The sequence below is a fragment of the Mus caroli genome, unplaced genomic scaffold (assembly GCF_978045245.1).
Source record: "Mus caroli unplaced genomic scaffold, Mus_caroli_1 scaffold_15, whole genome shotgun sequence".
Taxonomy (NCBI): domain Eukaryota; kingdom Metazoa; phylum Chordata; class Mammalia; order Rodentia; family Muridae; genus Mus; species Mus caroli.
In genome coordinates this window covers 25305450-25332619 of record NW_028227270.1, presented here as the reverse complement: position 1 = coordinate 25332619, position 27170 = coordinate 25305450, and the positions used below count along the sequence as shown (strand labels likewise).

The 27170-nt window shown below is 42.9% G+C and overlaps 1 protein-coding gene across 2 annotated transcripts in view; it reads right to left on the bottom strand.

Annotated features, from left to right (window-relative positions):
• The window catches only part of Sv2c (synaptic vesicle glycoprotein 2C), a 180735-nt gene that overhangs the window by 92600 nt on the left and 60965 nt on the right, over positions 1–27170 (bottom strand). For both annotated transcript variants that reach the window (XM_021180140.3, XM_029484979.2), the window contains exon 3: positions 5581–5761. In XM_021180140.3, coding sequence (XP_021035799.1) covers positions 5581–5761 — 181 coding nt within the window. The remainder of the gene's footprint in view (positions 1–5580; positions 5762–27170) is intronic.

The following is a 27170-nucleotide window of genomic DNA, read 5'->3' as shown; positions in this document are numbered from 1 at the left end:
CCAGCCTACCCAACATTGACAGGTGCTAACTTCTATGAGGTGGCATCGAGTGAGAGGTGTCATGTTCACTGGGGATGTGCTATGGAAGGGAGTATTTGCACCATCATCTTCCAGTCTTTTAAAAATATTTCTTCTGGTTTTGATATTACAGTATAATTACACAATTCTCCCCCTCCCATTTCTCTGTCCAAGTCATCCCATTAAACCCTCCTTAATTCTCTCTCTCTCTCTCTCTCTCTCTCTCTCTCTCTCTCTCTCTCTCTCTCTCTCCTGCTTAATCTGAATATTGTCATTTGTGCGTATGTTTTCAGGGCTGACTGTTTGTTGTTGGACAGCCAATTGGTGTGCTTTCCACTGGTAAAGGCGCCCACTCTCAGCTTTCCTTAGTTGCCTCTAGTTCCTTGTATAGGGTTGAGGCCTCATGTTTCATCCTCATCCACTCTGTGATGCCATTGTTGCCCTGGCTCAGCTTGTGTTTAGACAGCCATGTTGGCGAGACTTTATGGATGTAGCTTCTGACATTTCCAGGAGATAACCTCACGGCAAACACCCTGATCCTCTGGCTCTTACAACCCCCTGCCCCCTCTCTGTAATATTCCCTGTTCCTGGTGTGGGAGCCTTAGATGTGTCAGTTAGGACTGGGCTCCACAACTCTGTATTTTGATTGGTTATGGCTTTCGGTAGTGGTCTATATATGTCAAAAGGAAAACTTCCTTGATGAGTGGGAGGACTATACTTCTCTGTGGGCATAAAGACAAATATTTATTAGTTAGGGACTGTGCTGCTTAGTAAAGTGGTTCTAGGTTCTCCTCCAAGATCTCTTTTTTTAACTTCCCAGCTTGCATGAGGTGAGCAGTTTACTCTACCACAGGCTACCTTCTTTTTGATGTACTGCTTTGCCACAGGCCCCAAAGTAACAGAGTCAATCAATCACGGACTAAATTCTCCAAAACAGAGAGGCCTTAGTGACACACAAAGCCCACCTCCTAATCCTTCCCAAACAGTTCCACTAACTAGGGACCAAGCATTCAAATATATGAGACTTATGGGGCCATTCTCTTTCAAATTATTGCAGAATTCTACTGAGTAATTTTGTTCCACTTTTAATTCTTCAGTAAACATGTGACAGAAAACAATTTTATTCTAGGGGCTGAGGTGGTGGTACAGTGGGTAAAGTGAAGTCATGAAAACCCAAGTTTGCATCCCCAGCACCCATATAATAAGCCAAGCTTGGTAACATATGTCTATAATCCCACCACTGAGAGGCAGAGACAGGTGAATTCTGGGCAATGAACTGGCCAGACAGTTTAGCAGAAACTGTAAGTTCAGGGTTCAGTGAGAGATCCTGCCTCAAAAAATAAGACAGAAAAGCAATAGAGGAAGACATCCAGACTTCAATCTGTGGCCTCCACACGGGCACCCAATGTATTCAACACACAAACACATGCGTATAAAGAATATTTTAACTACATTGATTCTAGCTTCTTCACAGTGTAATTATCAAACAATCCTTTTATCTCCACCTTTCATTTATGTTAGGAACTGAGAAATTATGTGAAAAATAAGTAAGGAGGAGGTGGGAGACTCACTGTAATGTTCTGAGCAGATGATAAGCAAGACTCAGAACCCACCAGGACCAGACTCTAGCAGTTTTTATTCAGATGAGCATTAGGGGCATATGCAAAGAACAGTGCATGAAGACAGAGCACTCACGTACATCAATCAATCAATCAATCAATCAATTAATCAATCTTTAAGGAGCAGCAGCCATCATGTTTAGGGTTTGGTGTCGTACACAGTCAAGAATCATTTCTGGTAGAATTTTAGATACAGCAAGCCCAGTGGGTATGACCATCAGCTTTTGAGCCTGACAGCGGGGGTTTGAAATCTGGCTAGATCACTCACTGTGTGCCCTTGGGTAGCTACCACACTTTAATATGCCTTACCCTTGTCATCTATAATATATAGATAATCATACCTGCATGATGGCATTTCCTCATGGGGACCAATGAGGTTTAGGTGAGTCAATTCATGCAAACTGCGGAGCCCATCACCTCCCACAAAGCAAGCACAATTCAGATATTTGATAAAATATATTTTAAAAGTCTCAAAATAATAAAAAAAAACCACACAATGTTTACCTTTTTGATATGATCAGCAAATTATTTCTTAGGAGAAAACACTATTAAGCAGAAGACTGTATAGTTCTAAGTCAGACTAAAAATCAGCAACGCCAGGGACTGGGGACCATTTGGAAACAACAGCTTTTCTTCTGCCTTGATTTTCTTTAATTAAGGGAAAACATTTTTCTAAAACAGTTCTGAAAATAAAGCTCATGGAAGAATCATAGTTGGTGGCAAGGAATTCTGCACAGCCATAGTGTTCTTGCTGGCACCATCAGCTAAGTCAGCTAATGCATTCTGCTTACAGCTTTGAAGTACGAGTGACTCGGCTCCACCCACATTGGGAGACATGACCTTTCTTTTGTTTCCAACACACAGGAACAAAGACATTTCACTCTCATCTCTGTTGCTATTCTATTTTCCTCCTGATCATCATGCTCAACTGTCCCCCAGTGAGCAGCTCCCAGTTCTGACATTGCCTGGCGTCCAACACATTATTATCCCCTTAATTAACAGTGACTGGAAACAAATAATTTAATTCCAGGGCAAATGAAAATGAATCAATGGTGCCAACTCCATTTCCCAGCTTTCTAATCGTTGGTAACAACAGATAAGAGGGGCATGTGTTGCCTTGGTGTGAGATTCATCTAAGAAAATAAAAGACAGACGGACAATGCGTGAGGTCTCACTCCTTACCCCAATAAACACCAATGTGCCCAGCAGGAAAATCTTTCTTTGGACAGAATAAACATTTAAAAACCACAGAGATCATATATGTCAGCTGGATATTGGTTTTTTTTTCCTGGGAAGATATGACTCAAGACCGGCTTGGTGAAAAGGAAAAAAAAAAGCAAAAATCTGAGCCTAACAGTGCACACCTATGATGCCAGCTCTGGAGATGCTGAGCCTGGCAGTGCACACCTATGATGCCAGCTCTTGAGATGCTAAGCCTGGCAGTGCACACCTATGATGCCAGCTCTGGAGATGCTGAGCCTGGCAGTGCACACCTATGATGCCAACTCTTGAGATGCTAAGCCTGGCAGTCACATCTATGATGCCAGCTCTCAAGATGCCGAGACAGGCAGGAGGGTCATGTGCTTGAGATCATTCATAGTATGACCCTATCTAAGGGGTAGGAGGGGATGAGAACACACATAGGAGCATATGTGTCTATTTAGAGACAGTGAAGCCATAAGTGCAGGCATATCTCAGCCTACACTGAAACCTCCTTCAATCCTGTTTGCATTCACAAACAGAATTCAGGAGGAAGACATGCAAGCCTTGGATTTGGAATGTCCCGGTGATTTAATGAAGATGCTGCAAGTCCAGGGGACCGAGGATAACCGTTCCTGGGTCTAAATCTGCCACATGCAGAGTGTGCTCTTGGTGACCAGGACTTCTCTTTACGTTTTAAAGTTTAAAATAAATGGATCTGGCGGGCAGATGCTCTGCCAAATGTTACTCTGGGACTGCCAGGTACATCTCTCCCAATAGAACATTCTGGAACCTTAGAATCAAGCAAGCACAGGATGGAGTTGGGGCCTTCTGAACTAACAAATTGCCTGAACTAACAAAATATCGCTGGTAGGCTCTGATGTCACTTCATTCAACTAGAATCCAGTCATTATCCAGTCAACTCGGAGAAGCCTATTGTTATTTATTTATTTATTTATTTATTTATTTATTTATTTATTTATTTTCTTGACACATAAGTCATCCCCTTTGGGGAAGATTGTGAAAAGTATTCACAACTAATCCCCAGTGACATAGTAGCAACCAGAGGTTCAGAGGGACCTGACTTCTGCCTTTCGAGAGGATTTCGGGTATATAAAGTGGCACCAGCCTGGTACTTGACTAAGGGGCCATGACCATTTTTAAAGATGTGCGTGAAAGTTTGGTTCATTCGGTATGGAACCTCTCTGCGTATACAGATCAGGTAAGAATTTAATAGCTCTCTATCTTACTTCTGGATCTGCTTACAGAGTTAGGTCACCAGTCTACTGAGTCAGCCATTGTATTATAGCTTGTTCTACTGGGTTTTCTTTCTTTCTTTCTTTCTTTCTTTCTTTCTTTCTTTCTTTCTTTCTTTCTTTCTTTCTTTCTTTCTTTCTTTCTTTCTTTCTTTCTTCCTTCCTTCCTTCCTTCCTTCCTTCCTTCCTTCCTTTCTTTCTTTCTTTCTTTCTTTCTTTCTTTCTTTCTTTCTTTCTTTCCAGTATGATGGCTATCTTCCCTCAGACAGTTCACATGTGGAGCAGCTGTCCTGTACATGCAGACTCCTGTATCCGTGGAGTCTGCTCAGCACATCCTGCCGATATTCGGAAAAACATTTGTTGTAGGTGAATGTACATATGTCAGAGAGGAATATGTTGGTCTACCCTGGCTTTGGTCCACGCAACTGTGTCCTGCTGTGTAGTCTGTGAGCAAGAGTTGGTGGTAACTTTTCAAACTCGTAAACCACTCTGCATGCCTTACTTCATTAAAAAGTAACTGCGGTGCCTATTAACATTGTGAAAGGAGTGTCTTTAAGCTGTCAATTGGGAGGCTGAAGATTTATATTTCTACAAAAGTTTCCTTGTCAAAGCAGAGTTTCTCATAGTCTTATAATCAGGCCATGGGTTTTCCCACACATGGATCCAGAGGAGTGGTGTGTGATTCGATCCCTTTCAAGAAGACAGCTACATCATTGACTCTCCTATGCCCTGCACGTGGATAGTAGGACAACTTCCGTTAACTCTGTCCCAATCAGGAACTTTCAGACAGACTTACTCTACCTCCCAAAGTAGGCTCTCCCTCTAGTTTAACACACATAGGCCACCTAGACCAATAAAACCACCGTTATTTGAGACAGCTTAATCCTGGATTTAAGAGCAGTCCTTAAATAATGGGAACAGTCGTAGTAGGTACACTGCTTTCTTACTTAAATCTTCAAAAGAAGCCTGAGTGTTCAAATGTTTTTGCTGTGCAAACGGAATTCCAACCTAAGCAAAACCAGTCTCCCATAAGCCACTCATAACACATCCATGCCCTGGGAACATAGGTGTTTCAGGACCTTTGTGGATTTAAAAGCAGATAACTACATTTCTTTCTTTCTTTTTTTTTAAGATTTTATTTTTTAAGATTTTATTTATTATTATATCTAAGTACACTGGAGCTGTCTTCGGACACACCAGAAGAGGGCGTCAGATCTATTTATGAATGGTTGTGAGCCACCATGTGGTTGCTGGGATTTGAACTCACAACCTTCAGAAGAGCAGTCAGTGCTCTTAACCGCTGAGCCATCTCTCCAGCCCCCGATGACTACATTTCTATGAATCAACATTGTAGCTTCTTAGGCTAACACAAAAATAGAAGAACTATGTTAAAAGTTTTGTTCTTGCTCCTGAGATCTTATAAAGTAATACTGTGTGCAATCACGAGCAAACACATGACTTTAAAATATGAAGGAGAAAAACCTTACCCGAATCCAGAAAGCAACCGACAGACGAGAAAGAAGCCGTAACCTTGGACAAATGAGGAGAGGAAGGCAAAGAATCCGTTGACAGACATGCAAATCAGAAGAGACTGCTTCCTTCCTACTTTGTCTGCCAGTCCTCCCCAGAAGAACGCCCCCACCATCATCCCGAGGTACACTATGCTGCCTGCAACACACAGAAAACAAAGGAACAGATCAGAGATTGGGAACAAACAGCACATTTAGCAGCAAGCGAGGCACAGGAAACACTCCAGCACTTTACGCTGGGAAACACCGCTAAACGCACATCCTTAGGGAGGCAGAACTCAGTTCTCAGGTGGAAGGTCAGCCCTGCTGGGTCTTTGGTCACCCTGACCTTTCAGAGGTACTGATGGGAGTTGTTCCTTTCCCATCATGTTTAGAAGACAAGCTGGTCACATTCCACCTTAGCCTTGAGTGGATCCGTATGCTGTGGGGAGGTGTGGAACATCTCTTGGCACTCCTGGAGTTTGACCCTGTGTTTCTTCTCCCTTCCCTCAGTGTATTACCATGACAAGGACTCCATAAGAAATGAAGTCAAGGATCCTCAAAGTCAAATGGAGCCCCAAACCATTTCAAATCTCTGCTTACACCAGATGACCTGTGCTATGGCCAGACCTTAACCCTTCTAGATGATTCTATAGCTTCTTTCTTATCTAGTCCCTCTTGAAGGCCCTGCAGTTGAGGAAAGTAGAGTGGAGTTGGGCTAGTTGAGGAGAGTGGACTTAGCAATCACAAGGCTTAAACATAAAGAGTTTCTAGCTCTTATCATCAGAGAAGGCTCTTAGAGCTCAGGGTTCAAAGAGAAGAGAATGTCTCAGTGTGTTGGGAAACGTTAATGTTGACTTTGATCCCTAGGGAAGACAAATGGAAAATTAGGAATAAGATGTCCTTCTTGCTGTCCCTTCTTGCAAGGGAACACTTGAATTTTCTAATTCCCTCTCCTTTAAGAAAAACAAACCCCATGTGAGGATGAAACAATGTTAGATGTTGCAAATGTCAGATCAGAAGCCTCTCTGAAACCAAAACGCCTGAGAGAAAAGAGGCCAGTGAAGGTTTCTTAGGTCTAGATGAGGCACTAAAGAGGCTGGTACTTCAGTTTTCATCCATTTTCTTTCCTCTCTGTCTCTGTCTCTATCTCCCCATTATCTATCTATCTATCTATCTATCTATCTATCTATCTATCTATCATCTACCTACACATCATCTACTCATCTGTCTGTCAGTCTGTCTGTGTGTCTGAACAAGATCTTACTGTACTTACTGACTGGCGTAGAACTTACGGTATAGACCAGGCTTGCTGTGACCCTTCTGCCTTAGGTTAGTGCTAATATTGCTAAGATCATCAGCATGAATCATTTATTTGTCCAAACACTATTTTTAAATATACACTCCTGATAGTCTGACATTGAAGTAAGAAGGGAAAAAAAGACTAATTTACTGGTGAGCTTAGCTTGAGAAATATCCTGCTTAAACATTCACAGCCTCCTAGTTATTACTGACCACATAACTGATAAGTCAATATGAGGCTCAGAAGGAAAACACTTGGCCTGGCCTCCCGACCATCTTATGAAGACTGAGGACGTGCTTGTACAGCCACAGAGGATGGTAAGTGTCAGAACAGCTGTGACATCGCCACTTTCTAATCAGACTGGGGTACTGCAGAGAGGTGAATAGAGTCTTTGTCCATGGCTGATGTCATTTTCTCTTTACTATAAATCTGGACACACACTTCCCCCTTCTCAATAGAGATTACTCATATCATGAGATCCGAAGAGATGCTACTTCTCCACTGGTGAAATGAGCCAATTCAATCCAGATTAAATATAGATGTAAAGAGGCAGGTTTATTGGGAAGCTGCTCTCAAATTGGATTGAAAACACTAGACTTGGGGATCTGAACCATCCATTGGGAGGGTCCTTTAGAATTCCCCTTGGTCTGAGTTAAAACCTGGTGATGCAGGTCAATGCCTAGTGCCATAAAAGAACTATTCTGATTCCCAGGATGCTCTGGTTACCATATTGAATGTCACCTTAGAAATACATATGCTCAAATCAAGAAGCAGGTGATCTAAACTAGGATCTCTCTAGCTGTTGAGTTTGACTGACCTCAACCTTGTTCCATGTAAGGAAGTGAATCTGTGTGCCAGAGGCAAGTGCAGTTAGCCTAGGTCATCCCCACCACCTAGACTCTAACCACCCATGATCCACCCCCCACTTCCTCCATCCTCTCCCTGCCTCTCCCCACCATAAAGATATCTGGATATTCAGCCTCTTGAGAAAACATGGTTTCTAGTCTGAGCAGCTTATCACAAAGTAAGTCAGAGAGTAACATCCAGGCTAGACCTTTCACTGCCTCCTGGGGATAAACAGGAAGTATAGTCTATGTTCTTTGTAAACATTCAAAATGTTTAATTAGATTACACGATCAACAAAATTGGAGTAATGGTGAAGTAGGTAGTGCATGTGCCTTTAATCCCAGCACTTGGGAGGCAGAGGCAGGCGGATCTCCAAGTTTGAGGGCAGCCTGGTCTACAGAATGAGTTCCAGGACAGCCAGGGCTGTTACACAGCTAAACCCTGTCTGGAAAACACAAGGTAAAAAAGTCAGAAAGGAACATGCGAGAGAGAAGACTCGGGATATTGAGGTTCTCCACTGCTGGCAGGTACCACCAGAGTGTAACATCAAGCCATATCTTCCTTCCAGTTTTGCTCTGGTTAAAATGCTTAAGTATCTCTTGTGGTTTATATTTACTTAGTATTGATAATTAGTCTATGCCCCTGGGCAAGCTATGGAAAGGATCACACCTACCAAACAGCTTATTTGAGAGAAGCACATGGAAATTAGAATTCGCATTTGTTGATCGTGTAATCTATTAAACATTTTGAATGTTTACAAAGAGCATAGACTGTACTTCCTACTTGTGTCCACCTTGCTGCTTTGTATTCATGGTGTTGACGGGGAGTCCTTGAGAACCCGGAGGAGCTGGACATTCTAGATGTGCGCCTGCCTTCTCTGCTCTCCATGCCTCATGGTGCGGTGCTGGTCAGGGTTAAGCAGGACCTTCAGACAGAGCACCTCATTAGAAGTGAGAAGTTCTGAGAAGTGAACTTGAAGTGAGAATGCGAAGTTCTCATTTTAGAAGTGAAAAGTTGTGAGAAGGCAGAATTTGAAATTGCATCTTTTAGATCTTTGTTCTTCAAACTATGTCTGACCCTTGGGCCAAGGACTTTGATAGAAACACAGGTTCTGGGGCTTTCCGAGGCTGATTGGTTGACTCTTTACTTGACCCTGATCCCTAAGTGACCTGTATGCTCATGTGAACCTGAAAGCCCTCTTAACTCGGCATGCTTTCCATGGAAACACCCTCAGAAATAATTTTCTTACTTAAGGTCTAATATGTATTAGAGGGGAGAAGACACAGGCTACAGGCTGTTCTAAGAGAACAGATCTTTTGTGTTCATATTCCATCTTAGAGAACCTGACCTAAGGTTGAACTCCTAGCACCACTTTCCAGATTTCCCTACAACAAGACCTGTAGCTAGCATCAGTTTCTAGGCTACCCCCAACAAGACCTGTGCCTAGCACCAGTTTCCAGGTTATTTCTCAACAAATCTGCGCTCCCAGGATATAAGCCTGCCCCTGGAACTTCACTTCCTAACAACCACCAGTCAGGAGGAAAACAGAAGTTAAATGTATGGTTTGGCTCCCAGCACCAGCCATACAGCCATAATGGCTCTCCAATCAAAAGTGTGCCAGGCTAGATATCCACTTCTTGCCTCTATAAATGCTCCCCTGAACCTGGGATCAGGGCTGCACCCTCCTGTTCTACTGTGTTAGAGATGTTGGTGTGGCTCAAGCTCCAGCTTGAACAGAGACCCTAATGCGATTACATCAGAATTGGCTCCTTGGTGGTCTTTTGGAGTTCACAAACCCTTCCTGGTACAACATTTCTACCTCTGAAGACAGACACAGGACAGTCAGAGAGAGCTCCCTGGAGGAGCTGAAGACACAGGACAGTCAGAGAGAGCTCCCTGGAGGAGCTGAAGACACAGGACAGTCAGAGAGAGCTCCCTGGAGGAGCTGAAGACACAGGACAGTCAGAGAGAGCTCCCTGGAGGAGCTGAAGACACAGGACAGTCAGAGAGAGCTCCCTGGAGGAGCTGAAGCTCTCAAAAGGGTAAGCAGTGGTAATAGCCATGAAAAGGCTTTTGCTCTGGATGTGGGGTCCTATGCCTTTGATCCCAGCACTCTCTGAGTTCAAGGCCAGCCCAGTCTACAGACCAAGTATCAGGACAGCCAGAGCAGAACAGAGAACCCCTGCCCCCTGCTATGAAACTTCCACTATTAAAAAAGAAAGGGTTGCTGCCCTGGGACCCATCTTCTTCAGGTCTGTAAGTGAGCCTTAAGCTTAATTTTGGGAGAGTAATGGAAAGACACTCTGGACTCTTGAGCTTTCTCATAAATTTATTTAATCCAGTGAGGCTATCAGGAGGTTGAACCTGGTGGGCAAAGCCCCTGCTCCCTCCCTGACAATTCGGGTGAAGGCCACTTTTGACCAGACAAGTGTCTTAGTCTTCAGAGATGAAGCCCAAGGCCCGGGTATGCTTCCTCATCAAGGCATTTACTAACAAGGAGGCTGCTTCAATCTGATGTAATCGTATCCTCTCTTCCCCTGATAAATATCACATTTCCATTTTTGTCTCTGCTAGGCTACTTTTGATTCCTTCTGACAGTCCCCGAAGGGGGTCACATCCTTTCTCCTAACATCAGTTTAAACCACATTTAAACAAAACAGAACACTCTAGGAAAAGAGCTACAGTTTTTTTTCCCCTCATACTAACTGCCCATTGGTTTTTAAAAGTGGTTTTAAACATTTTGGTTATCTATTACTAATGGGTGACTTTAGAATTCACTGCACAGTTTAGAAACTGATTTTCAATGAAAAGTTTTCTATGGTGACATGCTGAATTCACGGGGGTGGAGGTGGGGGTGGGAATCTCCATGAGTCAACAATGATCTTACCTGTTGCATGGAGGGTTTTCTTGTTTTTGTTTGTTTGTTTATTTGTTTGTTTTTTGCTTGTTTGTTTGTTTTTTTGAGACAGGGTTTCTCTGTGTAGCCCAGCTGTCCTGGAACTCACTTTGTAGACCAGGCTGGCCTCGAACTCAGAAATCCACCTGCCTCTGCCTCCCAAGTGCAGGGATTAAAGGTATGGAGGGTTTTCTTATGCTAAAATGTCTAAGACAATATGTGAAATGAGTCATTTTGAATAAATATAACATTTCTGTAAATGTTTGAAAAGATTAATATACCATAGTCTGTTATATTCATAGAAGAAAAAGTGCCGTTATTACCAGAATTGTGTTCTTTATTTCTATATATAACTTCTGTCATAAGCAGGAGATGCACTTATTTCCCTCAAGTAGAGTTTCCCCCCATCACCCCTGGGTGTGGCTACAGCAGGAACTCACCGATGGAGATTCTCTTCCTGACTAAGCCTATCCAGCTACACTCTTCCCATCTCAGTTAGGTCCTGACTTTTGGTTACCTGCATTCCTCTCTACGTTGTTCAATTTTAGCAAGGTTCCTACTAAGTCAGGGTTCTCAGCACATAGTGACATCCCTTGATACCTAATCGGGCTCCTCGCCCTCTACCATCCCCCAGTAGATGTCTACGTAGCCTGGCTTGCCTTCAGCAAGACCCCAGCTGTATCGACACGGTGAGGATTCCTCCTGCCCTATGCTTTGTTCTCTTGCTAACTTCCTACCCATCTCCTAGGATCCTTGGAACTATTCTCTCTGGCCGTAGATTCTGACTTTTCCTTTTAGTAGGTATGAAGCCCAGTTTCCGCACTGCAGGGATCCCTATGCCTACTGGGATGGTCTTCAATAGAGCCAGCATACTGTCCTTTAACAGTAAGAAACTTAAATAAATAACCTTTAGTTTCATACTACTTAGCCATGATTTACTTACCCAACTCACTAAGTTAAACAGCCTCACCCCGACCCACCAACAAGCACATTAGGACCGGTCACTGCAAGCCTTTAATTCTGACTCATGCTTCTTTCTTCTGCTTCTGTGGGTGGCACTCCATGATTAGACAAAGCTGGCTGCGCCTGCACCTGACCCATTCTTTCCAGTTCTGTTTGTTGTTAATTATACATTTGCTTACAACTCAATCACATAAATGGTGAGATGGGTGTGAGAGGAATGGAAACTCTAACTATGAAAATGAACTTAAGACCCAGGAAAGAAGACAAAGGAGATGGTGCTGTGAAGTCAACATGGGCCACATAATTAAAGACCTAAAGAGGGAGTCCATGTTTAGACTGAAGACACAAGCCTTACGGCTCTCACATTATATTAAAGAATTCTGAACCTGAAAAGTCAAGGCTATGAAGAGCTGGGAGAATGTAAAAAGATGTTGTTGAACTCAGGATTGAAGAGTGCTTCTAGTGAAAAGGCTGTTCTGCACTCAAGACACACAAATGAACGTATGCCAACATGTTAAACACTCATTTAAGGACCCATCTTTATTATGCTTTGTGCTGACTTTTTCCAATACCAAGTATCAGTTATGATTCAATTACTTAATGCAAGGTTTGTGAAGTCATGCCTTGTGCTAAAGGAAACCAGGCTTACAGAAGTCACCTATCACTTACTTGCTAATAGGTTTGTCTTATCACTAAAGAAAAACAAACCTAGTTAAGACCAGCTCCATGGGTCTCAGCCTTTCCCTCAACAGTTCCTTTTGAGAAAGATCCTGCATCGTATTTTTTAGTCTATACTCGAAAAATACTTGGAGTGAAGTCAAAGCATTTGAACCTAGTTTGAGTCTTTCTTTGATAATTAGTTAGAAGGTCTTAGGCCAGTCTTTCAAAGTTTTCCTGGGCCAAATTCTTGCACTAGGGTGAGTGTGTGGTTAACTCTGTAAAGATGACTTAGCTTTCTGCTTCGGTCTTGGGGTGGAGCTCTGCTATTGCTTGTTTCTTCCACATCTTCCACATCTTCCACATCTATCCACTTCCCTGGAAGTTTCTACATCTGCTGTAGAGTGGTCAGAGTGCCCAGACCTCCAACAATGTTGTCTGAATTAGTACAGGCTTCCCTTGGCCAAACACCACCATAGTCCATAAAAGTCTGATCTTAGTGGCTTCTTCCCAGCTGCCAATCCCTATGCCAACTCAGTGCTTGGATGGCTACAAGTTCCTTCTTTGTCTGGTGCTTGAAGTAGAATAAATTTTTTAAAAAATGTCAATCAGGTTCAGCCCTTACTTGTTAGACTAAGTTCACTGTACTGCTGACAAGCACCAAGCATAATGAATGGTAAATACCTGTAATCTGAACACTGGGTAGGTGGGGGGACAACAGGATCACATGTTCAAGGCCAGCCTAGCTAGCTAGCAAGCTCTTGTCTCAAAAAAGAAGAGAAGAGAAAAGAGAAAAGAAAAAGAAAGATACTTAGAAGTGATCCCATTATCAAGGCAATGAAAGTTGAGGAGGGAGAAAAAGGGAAGGGAAAACTTAACCAAAAAGTGTATTTTTGGAATTATTTCTCCCTTCCCATCATTTATCACTCTGAATACTGCACCAGGCAACAACGAGTTAAGAGCTCAGGCCTTGAAACAGATAGCCTAGATCTGTCTCTCCCATCCCTGGGCCCATGGTCCTAGGTAAGTAAGTTACTAATTTTTTTCTGTGCCCCAGTTTTCTTCTCAGTATAATGGGGCTAATAATAGTTCTTATCTCACAGGGTTTCTGAATGACCAAATGGGATAAAGCAGTTTCTTAACTGGGTAAAACATGGTTGCTCAGTAGCAGCAATTTCTAGTATTTCTATTGGTGAGGGGTAGACAGGAATGGGGGAAAAAAAGGAACGGATGTAAGCGTTGATAGAAGAGGAGGATCATGGACTGACAATGCCTAGCCTCTCTCAGCTCAAGCCCTGAAAAGGAGCTACTTGAAGCAGCTCTGGAGAAATACTATAACTTTTAAAATCTCGGATATACAGGTATACAAATGCATGTGCAGGAAATACACACACACCTTCAGGTGCACACACTCATGCATGCGCATACATATGTGTGATTTTTGCAATCAGAAACTTTAAGAATTCATCACTAATAAGTTTTACCTAAACACAACATCTTATTTCATTTCTTCCTTCTTTTAAAATTATTTATTCACTTATTTTCATGTATGTATTGAAATGCTGGGAGTTGAATTCAGGGTCTCATACATGCTAACCAAGTTCCCTACCTCTGAGCTACCCTTCCATCTCCAGTTTTCAATTACTATTTACAGTAACCACCAGTAGGTGCCATTATATGCTCAAATATATCTGTGGACTTTCACAAAGTCAAATAGAACCAAGGAAAATAAATCAAAGGCATATGAATGAGGGCATGGGGTGGCTTTTAAGTTTGCACTGGAGAATATTTACAACAAAAGTCAGCTCACCTTAGCTAGAAAGAACTGTAAATATCAGACGCCATCCACTGCATACTTCTGACTCACATTTGGAAAGCCTGACATTTAAGTGTGTCATCCAGGCAGAGGCAGAGACTGTCTGCTTATATGGGCAATGCTCCCAGTTTACCCAGGTCCACCTAGGCACTAAACAGCATATGAAGTTCAGAGACATTTTGCTAAATCCAGTGAGCAGGGAGACTAGATGGAAGTCCAGTCTATTCTCTAATATCTCTGGTCCAGTGGCTAGGATACAGCATGCTTGTTTGGCAGGAGAAGAGGCAGTAAAGGGCTCTTTACAGGCATGCTCTTCCCACCCTTGAAGCAGGCAATTGCATTGTGCTTGGTATTTGAAGCAATCATCATCATTATAATAACAACAGGTGCTAAGAAAGAAGATTAATATGAGTCTGTTCATAATACGTGATGGACACCATATATTTGTCACACACCAATGGGTGTTTTTTAAGCTTCTCCTACTCCAAGCTGTTAGTTAAGGAAGGAAAGTGGTAACTGGATTTACTATCCTTGATCCAATGGGGGTAGGGGATGGGGAGTGGAGAGTGATCACTAATTATCACATCTCTTCTTTGAGTTCCTGCTGCAAGCTAGACATCTTGCTAGGCATGAAGCACAGAGAGGGAAGAAAGACCAACAAGTGGGAATAGGACATGGCCTTTCCTCTTCTGTAGTTCACTCTGAAATTCAAGACAGCTTTAAACCTAGATGTACATCAGAACCATCTGTTATGTGACAAAAGTTTTCCTGGGGAGATGGAACACACACATCTTCTCATCCAAGATAGGAATCCCATGAGAGACCAAAGTACAGATACCACCAAAGTTCAACTTTGGTAAACCAATGAGTTTTATTTAAGTTACTTACAGGAGTATTGGTGAAGGGTATTTACAGGATTACAAATGACTCAAAGACAGCCGCATTACCAAGGCCCACCCCAGCTTGAGTGGCAGCTCACACAAACTGGGAAACATGAAGTGCACTGCACACAGCCTGCAGGCAGCTCAACAGATTGGAGACTGTCCCCTTCAAAGTAACTCTGGTCTAAACGTCCAGTCTGCTCAGCTCATTTCTGCTTCTTCCAGACAGCTGGTCTGGTCTCAGAGTCTTCTTGGCAGCCTAGCTTTGCTCCTTTGAGAGGGAGTCTTAGCTTTTACTGTTTACTCTGACAGTGAAGGGACCTAGTGAATCTGGTTAGTTTCAGGGACTTTCTGCAGCTACCATTTTGAGTTGTTTACCTTCCTGCCTAAGGAGTTTCTCTGTAGCATGGAATGTTTCTATCTCTGAGGATACTGTTACACATCACCTTCTGAGGAGGGCAGTTGTGATAACACACACTTGTACTTCCAGTGCTCTGGAGACTGACTTCAAAGCAAGCCTGGACCACAGAACAAGTCTGTGTCTCAAAAACAAGCAAAACACCTAAAGGGGTTCACCCAGGGGTTCTGTGCCGACTCTAGGCCCAGATAAATGAAATCTGTAAAAAATTTCCCACATGATTCTAATGTAAAGATGTGTCTTTGAATCTCTTTTTTTTCTTGCTAAAAGTAATTACCACAAAATCAAATACGTGTTGTAATTAAAGTAAGTGCATTATGCTTATGGGGAAAAAAGAGAAAGAACAGTTTAATTAATTCTGGGGACTTCTGAAAAGCTCCACAAGGTGTTTATGCTGGGTTTTGAGGGAGGGGGTATGAGTATGTAAGGTAATGGTGACACACTGGGACCAGCTTCAGGGAGACAGATCAACTTCACTTGGGGTGATTCAAGGATTGTATGTTTTGGGGGATGGAGCGGAGGTAGGAATGTGCAGGATGGGCAAAAGTCACTGGCGGAAGGATTAAGATTCTGAGATGCTTCATTTAGCATAGGGAAGCTTTCCAGGAATCTCAGGTGCTAGATGACAGGATTCTTATTGGGAGAAAGGAAGTTAGTTGAACCTGTAGTCTAACTAAGGCTACATGACACTCTTCAGGTAGAGGCATGAGAGGGTTAAGGTCAGAGAAGGGAAAACCCTGCTAGTAAAGGGAGTCCTTCATTCCGTGCGGAGCCCTGAAGGCCATCTGGACAATGGTAGATGTTGATCTTAATTAGTACAGTTTTCCCACAGCAAGAGAGGAGGCTAGAAGAGACATTGTAGGCAACTCAAGGGTTTCTCCTTTGGCCAACTGAATAACAGATTGGACATCATCTGCACCCTAAGAGACTATTTTATAACCACGTGGGAAATAAACAGGCAGAATGAAGTACAAGGAAGGTAGAATGAGAGAGAGGAAAGGGGCCATGGAAGAAAGGTAGATAACTGAGCCTGCCGTAGTGCTTGGAGCCATTTGCTGAGACCTTGCCTTCGGATGGCAACTGTATATTTCCATATATACAAACTAGGCACTTCCTGACATCCTGTGTTCAAGCCATTCTCTCTCTTCTGTCTAGTTCCAACTCTGACTGCAAAGACCAGATGGAGAGAAATCTCTACACAGGTAAGTCCAGCTGCCCAAGGAAGACGAGAAGGTGGCCTGGTCTAAGCTATGCTATCAGGTCTAAAGAAGGGAAAGTGGGTTGGAGGTATCTTTAGTAGGAAGTGTTAAAGTCCTTATAAGTGTTGAGATGGAGATTTTAAGATGAAGATGAGATGAAAAAGAGCTGAAACTCTCACTGAGTATTCCTGGCTAGCAGACACTTCCCACAGCAGCTATGTAGTGATGGAGAATTAAAGTGGAACTTCTGAGAGGCCATGGAAATCTAGATACCAAAGCTGGGGTGAGGGAAGGATGAAATTTGTTTGAGAGACACAGCATAATGGGGTAGTTTGTAATCTGTAAAACAAGCAATTATCCTGCAAGAATAAACAAAGGAGAACCAAACCCCAAGGGAAAATGGCCATATTTGGAGGATAGGAGGGAAAGGAAGGATTTTAAAAGGCTGGCAAGATGAGGAGGGTCCAGGTGGAGGGGAGGGGAGGAGAGGCAAGGCCTGGTGATGCTGCTCAGAGAGTAAGAACTCAGGTCGACTGTTGAGATTGTCCCAGAAGTCACTGGTGAAGCCTGGAAAGGAAATTTTAAGCCATTGTTAATGACAAACACTCACAGAGAAGAGGCGATGAAAGGTGACCAGGAGAGCGAGACGTAGCTCACAGTGACTGCACCTCAGAGAAGCCAAAGCACACAGCTGAGGGAAGGGATGCAGAGCAAATGCAGGGGGAGCATGGGTTGGAGGGGGGAAGAACCTCAGGTGAGAGGAGAAGCATCTAAGTGTCTAGAGACCCTGGCCAAGGATAACGGAACCTCTTTACAGCACACATAGGCAAAGTAGCCCACTCCAAAGTGGGCAATGATGTCATTTTGTTTTCTTGAGGATACATTTAAAAAAAAACAAGTTTATGAAAAAAAATCAATCTCCTTGAACCAAAGAATAACCGAGGTGATGAATGAGCTTCGCCCAGGTAAGTCTTTGTTATGTCTCCACAGTGAACAAGCAAAGCACTAAATTTTAAAAACAACTGGAAGCTTGGCTATGCTACCGTGGGAAGTAGGTTCCAGAGTGAACTCAAAGGTTAGCACAGTGCTCAATCAATAAAATTGTTTGGAAATAAATCATACAAGTCATCCAAGTCCCACTCATGAGAAATTCTCCACAAAGTTTTTTGTTTGTTTTGCTTTTGTTTTGAAGTTTATGTGATAGGCATCAAAATAACCAGAAGAATTCACAGCACTTTTTATGTGTTAGGGAAAATATCTTAGCATTGTGATGCCCTGACATAACCTTTCAAAACCTTAGGCCTTTATACAGTGTGCTTTGGTCATGTTCACCAACCACCCTCCCTTAACTCCTCCCAGATAGGCAGACAGCTAGGTTGTCGGTCCAGGGCAGGGAATGTGTAGATGCCCAATGTGTAATCCACTCCTGGCAGGTGAAGATGAGCTGAGTTCAAGGCAGCATTCTTGATACCTGAGATTTATTTTGTCATTAATGCTGAAACATCAGACAAGGGCTCCTCCACTGCAAACCATCAGAGCTGTTGGTTATGGCCAAGAAAAGTGTGCCACTGTTGCTTCCATGAGGCTGTGGTGCCACACAGGTTTTGTTGTGGTTCATAAGTGCTGTAGCTGGGTAGTACCACTGATTATTTCCTTTGGAAGCTCGTGTGGTGATGCCTTCTGGTACCATGGAAGCTACTCCTAGACAGGATGCAGTTTAGATCCTCCAGAGCATCCATCTGAGGTGCACGGTGTCTTCATCAACAGGGACTTATCTCCCACCTCTGGGAGGCATACAAGGGTAACGGCATCAGTGAAGGTTTGGCTCAAACACTAATCCTTCATGTCACAACTATGCAATTGACAGGGATAATGTGAATATCAAATTCTGACTATAAAATCTTGAGTGCCTCAAGAGAGTGTTATAAACTACACACTTAAGACTTTTTGCCTGGAGAAGTGATTCCCAAATGTACATGTATACAAGAGACATTGTGAAAACGTTCCCAGCAGGCCACAGGGAAATGAGAAAGGAAAGAACAACAATGTGGTTCTTCCTGAGAAGAAGTTGCTCCATGTGGAAGACAGTCTTTTGCTCTAAGGGCCTGTTCTCCCTCTTGTTTTATGCTGAAACATCAGACAAGGGCTCCTCCACTGCAAACCATCAGAGCTGTTGGTTATGGCCAAGGAACGTGGCCATATGAAACATGGCTTCTGTCTTATGCATTGACAGAAGCAGAAAGAATGGAGTGTGCAGTAACAAGTATTGATAATTTACAATTCTTTCTTAAGCCAACTAGATGCCTTCTGTAAACCTTCATTTAAAACATTATACTATAAAATCCAAAAGACTTGGAACCATTAATATAAAATTCCCAATGGTAGAAATAATCTTTTAGAAACATCGAACTCTGAAAAAGGGTTAGAGAAAGAAAATTCATTTGCTATAACATAGAAGAGAATAGGGATGCATCCTGCACACGTGCACAGTGACTACATAACACTGCTGTGAACTTTGTGATATCTCGCTCTTTGATCTTGATTGACAATCCCTTAAGCCAATGAAGTGTAGCGGAAGTAGTACTCCAGAGCTTCCTGGATAAGGTCACAAAAGGTCACAATCTACACCTTCTTGAGCAGGACATGTGCTTTTGGGTGTTTACATGTGTTTGTGAGTCTGAGTAGCCTGAGGTTGTCATGTAAATGGTACCAGTAGGTGCTCTCCTGGAAAGTCCCACCCGAAATCTGATGTGTCCACAAGGGAGGATGCCTTGTGGAGTGCTGTGGGGTTGACAGCCTCAGTGGACAAGGCTGCCTTATTTCAGAACTTACAGTTTTAGCTGTTGGAAATAGTGAGTTTTAGGATTTTCTCTCTCTTACATTTTAATTCTCTAGCCATCTGAGAGACATTTTAAATTATTTTTCTACAGTTCTATTCCCTCAGACTGGTGCTGAGTGTGTCCTGTCAGAAAACAAGTTGTCTGTGATTGGGGAAATGTTTGAGCTTGCCATCATCATTCTACTGGGTGAGATCATTAAACAACGGTGAAGGTCACTAGTGTCTAAACATTCACTCTTGAACACAGTGTCCAATTTACCTTTTAATTAAACCTGTGTGTATAGTTCTACTTTAAAGGATACATCCTTTATTTACTTATTAAATTGTCAACATAGGGTCAGCAGAGGCAGCCAGAGCCAGTCTCCAACTCCCGATCTGATCCTCCTGCCTCTGCCACCCAGTGCTGGGATTCGAGGTGTGAGAAACAACGCCTACATCTACATTCTCTTTGAATCTAGGTAGACTTAATCTGGGTCATTTGGCAAAATATGAACTTTATATCTTACGTTTCAGGTTCTTTCCTACTGTGGTTGGCAAATTCTAGCCTTCAGAAGGCATCAAAGGCACATCCCCACAATCCCAGTGCACCCACAAGGGCAAACCTGAAAAAACGATGCCGGTATCACTGGGGAGGGGATACTCTTTGGGATCAAACAGTTTTCATAGAATTGTTTCTCCTACATCTCCCACTGCGGCTCCCGGCCTTCTTCCCCCACCCTAAGAACTGACCTGCCGCTGTAGTTAGGACTGGTTTCCATGAAGTAGTATCAGCATTGTCTTGTAGCTTTCTTAAGTGCCTCCTGGAACCCATGATGAACCTTATTATCATCAGGGTTCAGATCACACAGGATTTACCCATGCTTTTGCTAATCTGACAATGGCTTGGTGTTGTGGGTGAAATTCTGTGTTACTAATGGGGCATATGTTGGTTTTATTCTATCTTCTCTGATTCAGCTGTTCTCTCAGCTTCAGAAACAAAATCCCAACTGACAGGTCTAAGATAAACTATGCCTTTATAAACCTTTCTAATACCCTTGATTCCTGGGTTTTCACCTTGCCCTCTACAACGAAAGAATTCTTACGAATATGGCACCATGTTCAGATGCTAAGTCAGTGTGCTAGTCACAGTCACACAGATCTGAGCCAGCCTTGTCACATCAGTAAACTGGAAGACATCTATTATATCACCATGGTGATTCTGGGAATTAGGATGCTTCTGAATAGCTCAAGATCCTAACCGGCATTCCCCAACGGCTAACCATCCAATGCTCTTGGATTAATTCATCTCTGTACACATTCAGAGCTTCCTTCCATTATATGCATGCCTTTATTGTGCTATGCTTTCTTTCATTCTTAGTGGAAATGCTTGACACAGGATCCCAGCCGGGGCGGCAATACTTTGTAAGCAGTAAAGAGTGAAAAGCAAAAGGAGGTCTGCAGGTAACTAACTCATCAGGATCAGTACTAATTCCCAAAGGATAATGGAGCAATGGTGTTTAGATAGCCAACTTAGAGGGCAGGGCAGGGTAGGCAGGCCAGGAGGACTTCTCATCAAGGTCAAGCCCATTACTGGAGCTCTGCTAGACCATTAGTTTAGAATTACTAACACCCCTATGGCACATTACAGAAAAGGGAGTTCATTTTATAGTCTAGGAGGAACTTGAATACGAGAACCTTTGCTCTCTGACCTTTCTAGTGCAGTACACATCAGAATGTCATTCACCAGCCAGAAGGGTAAGAACTAACCAGGAAAGGAAGAAGCTGTTGGCCTCAGGTCATTGCACAGGAGAAGCAAGAGTGGTGAGAGAAGCCAAAGAAAAGAGCTCAGCGCTGCCTCCTTCAACAGCCTTCCAGATGAGACTCGCGAACTTCTGGTCCATGATTGCCACTGGTCTCCTGCTCTCTATCGTATCTGGTCCAATAATATTTTTCATTTAATTACCCTTAGATGAATCTAATATGAGTGTTTCTAAATTTTGTGGGAATACTCTTTCTTTCAGCCTGCTTTTGTTTGTGGACAGAATGGGAGCAAAGTTCCGAATATCTTTGTCTGACTTATATGCAAGATGGGAAAAGAGTGATGGGGAGGGGGAGGGGGTTGGGCAGTTCCCAGAAGCCAGGAGCTGAGTCAATTGAAACTCAGACTGTGAAATTAGATCATAATTCAGACTGTCAAATTAGAATACAAAACGTCCTGTCCTGAATACTGTAGAGGGGACAGGATTCACTAAATGCATTAGGAAACTCAGGAACTGCTGTATCCTAACCATGCTTTATAGGGGATGGGTAGCCTTTGCAAGGAGAAATCAGTGGGAGAGAACCCAATCCATGTAGACTGTGAGGGTCTGGCCATCCTATGTGACTCCACCATCAATCCTCCCCCACATGAAAGCCATTTCTATGCCCCACCTACTAAGTTCTCGTGGTCTCTGTGGCATCAAGTGTCTCCTCCAGGTTGGTATCATAAAAAGAAAGCTTAAGTGTAGCATAGTTGATACAGACTTAGGAGCTGGGTATAGTAGTACAGGCTTCGAATTCCAGATACTCTGGAGGCTGAGGCAGGGTATTGCAAGTTAAAGGCCATCTTGGGCCATATAGCAAGTTTGAGAACAGCTGAGCAGTTTAGCAAACATCTAGTTCAAACTAAAATGAAGAGCAATGGGCAGGAAGAAGGCTGGGGAGGGGGTATAGTTTAGTGGTAGAATGCTTGTCAGCACATGCAGAGCTCTGGAGTCAATCATCAGAAGCACAAAATAGGCAAAAAGAACAAGAAGATGCTGGTTCCTGGACCTGAGGTTCTTCACCATCACCCATGTGTTCAGGCTCTTTATCCCTCATTGGACTTAGCAGTGAAACGTCAGGCAAACTGTCTTCTCTGGTCTTGTTATTTTAAAACAAGAATTATAATAGCATCTTCATCATAGTGTTTGTGGCCACTTGAATGAGATGTCTCCTATACATCTCAGGCATTAAAATACTTTATTCCCTAGTTGGTGGAACTGTTTTGGAAGGACTGGAGGGATGGCTTCATCAGAGAAAGTGTGTACTAGGGGCAGGCTTTGAGGTGTCAGAAGCCTACACCCTTGCCCATTGCACTGTTTCCTGCTTGCTGTTTGAGATACGAGCTCTCCGTTACCTGTCAATGTAGATGGGATTTGCTGCAAGGAATTATTTCTAAGCAGGTCCACTTCCCCTGTATCCTTTCTTTTCCACTGCCTCTGGTGAGTGGTGGGCTAGAAGGGAGGTTAAAGAGCGTAGAAACCATCAATAAAATCACTGTCTTCTGCCTCTGCCATACTAGCTTTGGAATCATAAGCCCCCCCCCCCAAATTCTTCCTTCTATAAGTTGCTTTGGTCATGGTGTTTTATCACAGGGATAGAAAGTAACTAATATAGGGTTATTATGAGGGAAAGTGAGTTATATGTGTAGCTGTGTATCTGGCAATCAGTAAAACTCAGATGAACATTTGTTGCTATTATTAGCCTGGCTCCCCCTGTTTGTTAAGATAAGCCAGTGCTGCCTACTTTCAATTCTTACAAAAGCTTTGAACACACACATGCAGCTCAGAGCATTATGGCACCTACATACAGATCAGTTACCTCCAAGACCATTAAGGCACAGAACCAGGGAAAATACAGAGATGGAAAGGACGCTCGAAACAGGAAAACTATTCATTTTGTAGATAAAAGTAAAGCTAAAATCTGCTGTGCTGATAGTTTTATGTCAACTCAACACAAGCTAAAGTCATCTGAGAGGAGGGAGCCTCAATGAAGAAAATGTCTCCATGAGATCAGATTGTAGTAAGTCTGTAGGGTATTTTTGTAATTAGTGATTGATAGTAAAGGGTCCAACCCATTGTGGCGCTGTCTCTGGATGGTGGCCCTGGGTTCTGTAAGAAAGCAGGCTGAGCAAGCCAGTACATAGCACCCCTCTGTAACTTTAATTTTCTCAAAGCCCACTTTTAATGATGCTTTTTAAACGCTTTAACCTCCCTTCTAGCCCACCACCCAGAGGTAGTGGAAAAGAAAGGATACAGGGGAAGCGGACCTGCTTAGAAATGGGTCTTTTGAGCAAATCCCATCTACATTGTTAGGAAATCAGCTGTTCAGTTCACAGGTCTGCAGCGGCAGCTCAGTCCATTCTTGGATACTTCAGAGATAGACAAGCAGTCTAGTTCAGCAGAATCAGGATAGCAGCAGAGGTGGCACAACCTAGCAGGAACAGCCAGACCTCAGAAGAATCAGCATGAGTCAGCAGAAGGGGTTCGAACCAGCAGGAGCACCAGGAGTTGTCTGCTGTGTCTCTCTCAGTGAAGTAGAGATCAGCCACAAATGGAGCTCAACTACGCGATGTAAAGTGGACTAATACACGTGTGTTGTTAGTGAAGACTCCTCCATCACGTGTCCTTTCACGTACTTGCTTTACCAAAACATCCTTTCACCTGTGTCCACTTCAGGAAAATACTCCTTTATGTGTTGGCCCCAGCAAAACACCAGCTGACATAACCGACTTCCCAAAGAACCCTTAAGTTTCCACTTGACTCCTCCATGACCTCTGTATCAGTGCCTGCCTCCAGGTTCCTTCCCTGCTTGAGTTCCTGTCCTGGCTTTCTTTGATGATGAACAGCACATTGAAATGTAAACCCTTTCCTTCCTAATTTTCTTTTGGTCATGGTGTTTATTGCAGCAATAGAAACCCGAAGAGACTTGCAAATGGTCGCAGAGTGAATGTGGAGCCAAGAATTCAGCTCACAAAAGGGAACTTCTGATGGTAGGGTCCTTATGCTAAGATCACGGCGCATCAAATAGAGATGATACCCAAACGCCACTCAAACCTGACTGGCTTTTTCTCCTTCTTTTGAGGCATCATTATCTTTCTAATGTGCATATTGTAAAGTCTTACCCACGTGAACAGCAGCCCTAGATCACAACACTCTTGGGTGGAGTGTGGTCTTGAGACCATTTTAAATAAGGCAATTTCCCAATGAGTTTGTAAAATGTATCAAGGAGATGGAAGTGAAATGACCCCTCATACTTCTAGACAAGTCATTTGAAGGAAACATGACACTTTAAAAAATCATTCTCCTGTGACTTGAATACTTAAGGGCTTTAAGGAAGAATATAGTTTTCACTTTGACTTGGTGACTGAAATGGGCACAGAATGTCTCCATGTATGATGAAAAGAGGTCACACATGGGAGATAATCTTTCTTGTTAGATGGACCAGGAAGCACCTGTTGGACACAGTTGTGGGCTCCTGTTTTCTGAGATATGTGGGTAGGGCATGAGGAAAGACACATCCTAAACACAGCAAGCACTGGCCCATGAGATAGAAATTCTAAAAACAATTAGAGTTAGCATGTTAGTCTCCATAAGGAATCCAGTTAGAGTTGTCATAATGATTAAACTGAATTATAATCTGTAGATGAGCTTTTAGACTGCTGGCACCTGCACAATATTTCTTCTAGTCCATGAACATAATGCTTTTCTATTTATGATCAAATAAAAGGGGATAAAAGAGGGAACAGAGAAGCACCAGGAGCCTTTTTTTCTGCTTCCTCATCTACCCAGATGTGAGAAAGCAACGTTGTACTCCTTGAGGAAGCCCCGGTTCCTGTCACTAAAGCCAATCACTTGTGACATCACTACATAGCAATTAGAATAATAAAAGCATGTGGAATATGAATGTCTCCCCATAGACTTATGTGTCTGAATGCTTGCCAGATAGGGAGTGACATTATTAGGAGGTGTGGCCATGTTGGAGTAGGTATGGCCTTGTTGGAGGAAGTGTGTTATTGTGGGTTTTGAGGTCTCCTATGTTCAAGCTATACCCAGGATGACACAGTCATCTTTTGCTGCCTGTCGATCCAGATGTAGCATGCTCAGCTCCTTCTCCAGCACCATGTCTGCCTGCACAGTACCACACTTCTCACCACGATGATAATGAACTAAACCTCTGAAAAGGTAAGCCAGCCCCAGTGAAATGTTTCTCTTTATAAGAGTGGTGGTGGTTACGGTGTCTCTTCACAGCAATAAAACCCTAAGACAGAGCTTTAGAAACATTTACTAAGCACTTGAAGGGACAATTTATACCCCAGCTAAAGCCTGAGCATTGCCTCAATTGCAAGAGCATCCTTATATCACTATCTGACAGTGTCCTCTTCCCATCACCATGGCAATAAGCCTTTTTTTTTTGTATCTTTGGTATTACAATAATCTCATTAACCTACTGGCTTAGAAGACTTATTACTCTGATACGTAGGCTGCATCTAATAGAACTGAGAAACAGGTTAAATTTCAAGTTGGAGAACTTGTGATAAGAGCCAAATACTTTGTCTCTGTTATGTATTTTATATAGTTATTAAAATGTTGCTAATTGGGGCAGAAGAGATGGCTCAGCTGTCAAGAGCATTTCACGTTCTTCTAGAGCATCTGAATCCAGTTCCAGCATCCACACTGGGCGGCTCACAATGGCTTGTAAGTCCAGCATCCACACTGGGCGGCTCACAATGGCTTGTAAGTCCAGCATCCACACTGGGCGGCTCACAATGGCTTGTAAGTCCAACTCCAGGAGGCCGAAGCCCCCCTGGCCTCTGTGGGCACACACACACACACACACACACACACACACACATCTTAGAATGCTGGTGATCATTTTACTTGGATTTCTTACAGTTATTAGGCTGATGGTGTTGGAATAGTTTGTTGAAATCTTGAATGAGAACAAAATACAAATTTTAGAATTCCATAGGACCTTTAGGATAGGAATGCTATACAAATTTTAGAGTTAGCATGTTAATCTCCATAAGGGATCCAGCTGGGGTTGTCATCATGATTCAACTGGAGCATAACCTATAGAAAAATTTTTTGACTGCTGCCACCTGAACAATATTATCTTCCAGTCCACAAAAATGCTTTTCTATTTATTTATGACTTCAATTTCAGTAACCATTTTCAGTTTTCTGAATGCAAGTTTTTCATTTGACAGTTTTTTCCCTAAGAAATTTGTCACTTTTTAAAAAAGATTTTATTTCTTTTATCTATACAAGTACACTGTCTCTGTCTTCAGACACACAATTCGTCGCTTATGAATAAAATGTTATGAATAAGCATGATTTCTTCATTTTAATTCATTTTAGGTGGTTAAAATAATGGTCACACAATTGATTTTTGATTCTGTATTGACAGATAATATCTTTCCAAAGACATATGGAAGGTCACATGGTAGATGTGACGAGCTAAGGTATTGTCCTACTAGAAGATCACTGCTGTCATGACACAGGGTGAAGGTGGTCATATGGGGATAGAGGCAGATACTGGACAGCCCAAGAAACTGAGACATGCTAATAGACGCTAGACGCTAGTAGAGGCTAAGAGAGTCTCAAGGGGACTCCTAAAGATGTTGGGCTCTTCTCTCTCTCTGTGTCTCTTTCTCTGTGTCTTTTTCTCTGCCTCTCTGTCTCTCTGTCTGTCTGTCTGTCTGTCTGTCTCTCTCCCTGTGTTTGTGTCTCTGTCTCTCTCTCTCTCTTCCTCTCTAACTGTAGTCAGGAGAAAACAGTTTCCCTTGATTTAATCACCTAGTGGGTGGGACTTTGTTATAGCAGCCTCAGGAAGCCAGGATGCTGCTAAACTTGCTCACTGATTTTAATAGTTATATAGTTTAATAGTTTTATCATGGAGTCCTGAGGTATGCTATAAATGAGCTCCTGTCAAGCCTCCTCCTCCATGTCCCGGCCCTGGGCGACTGCTGGA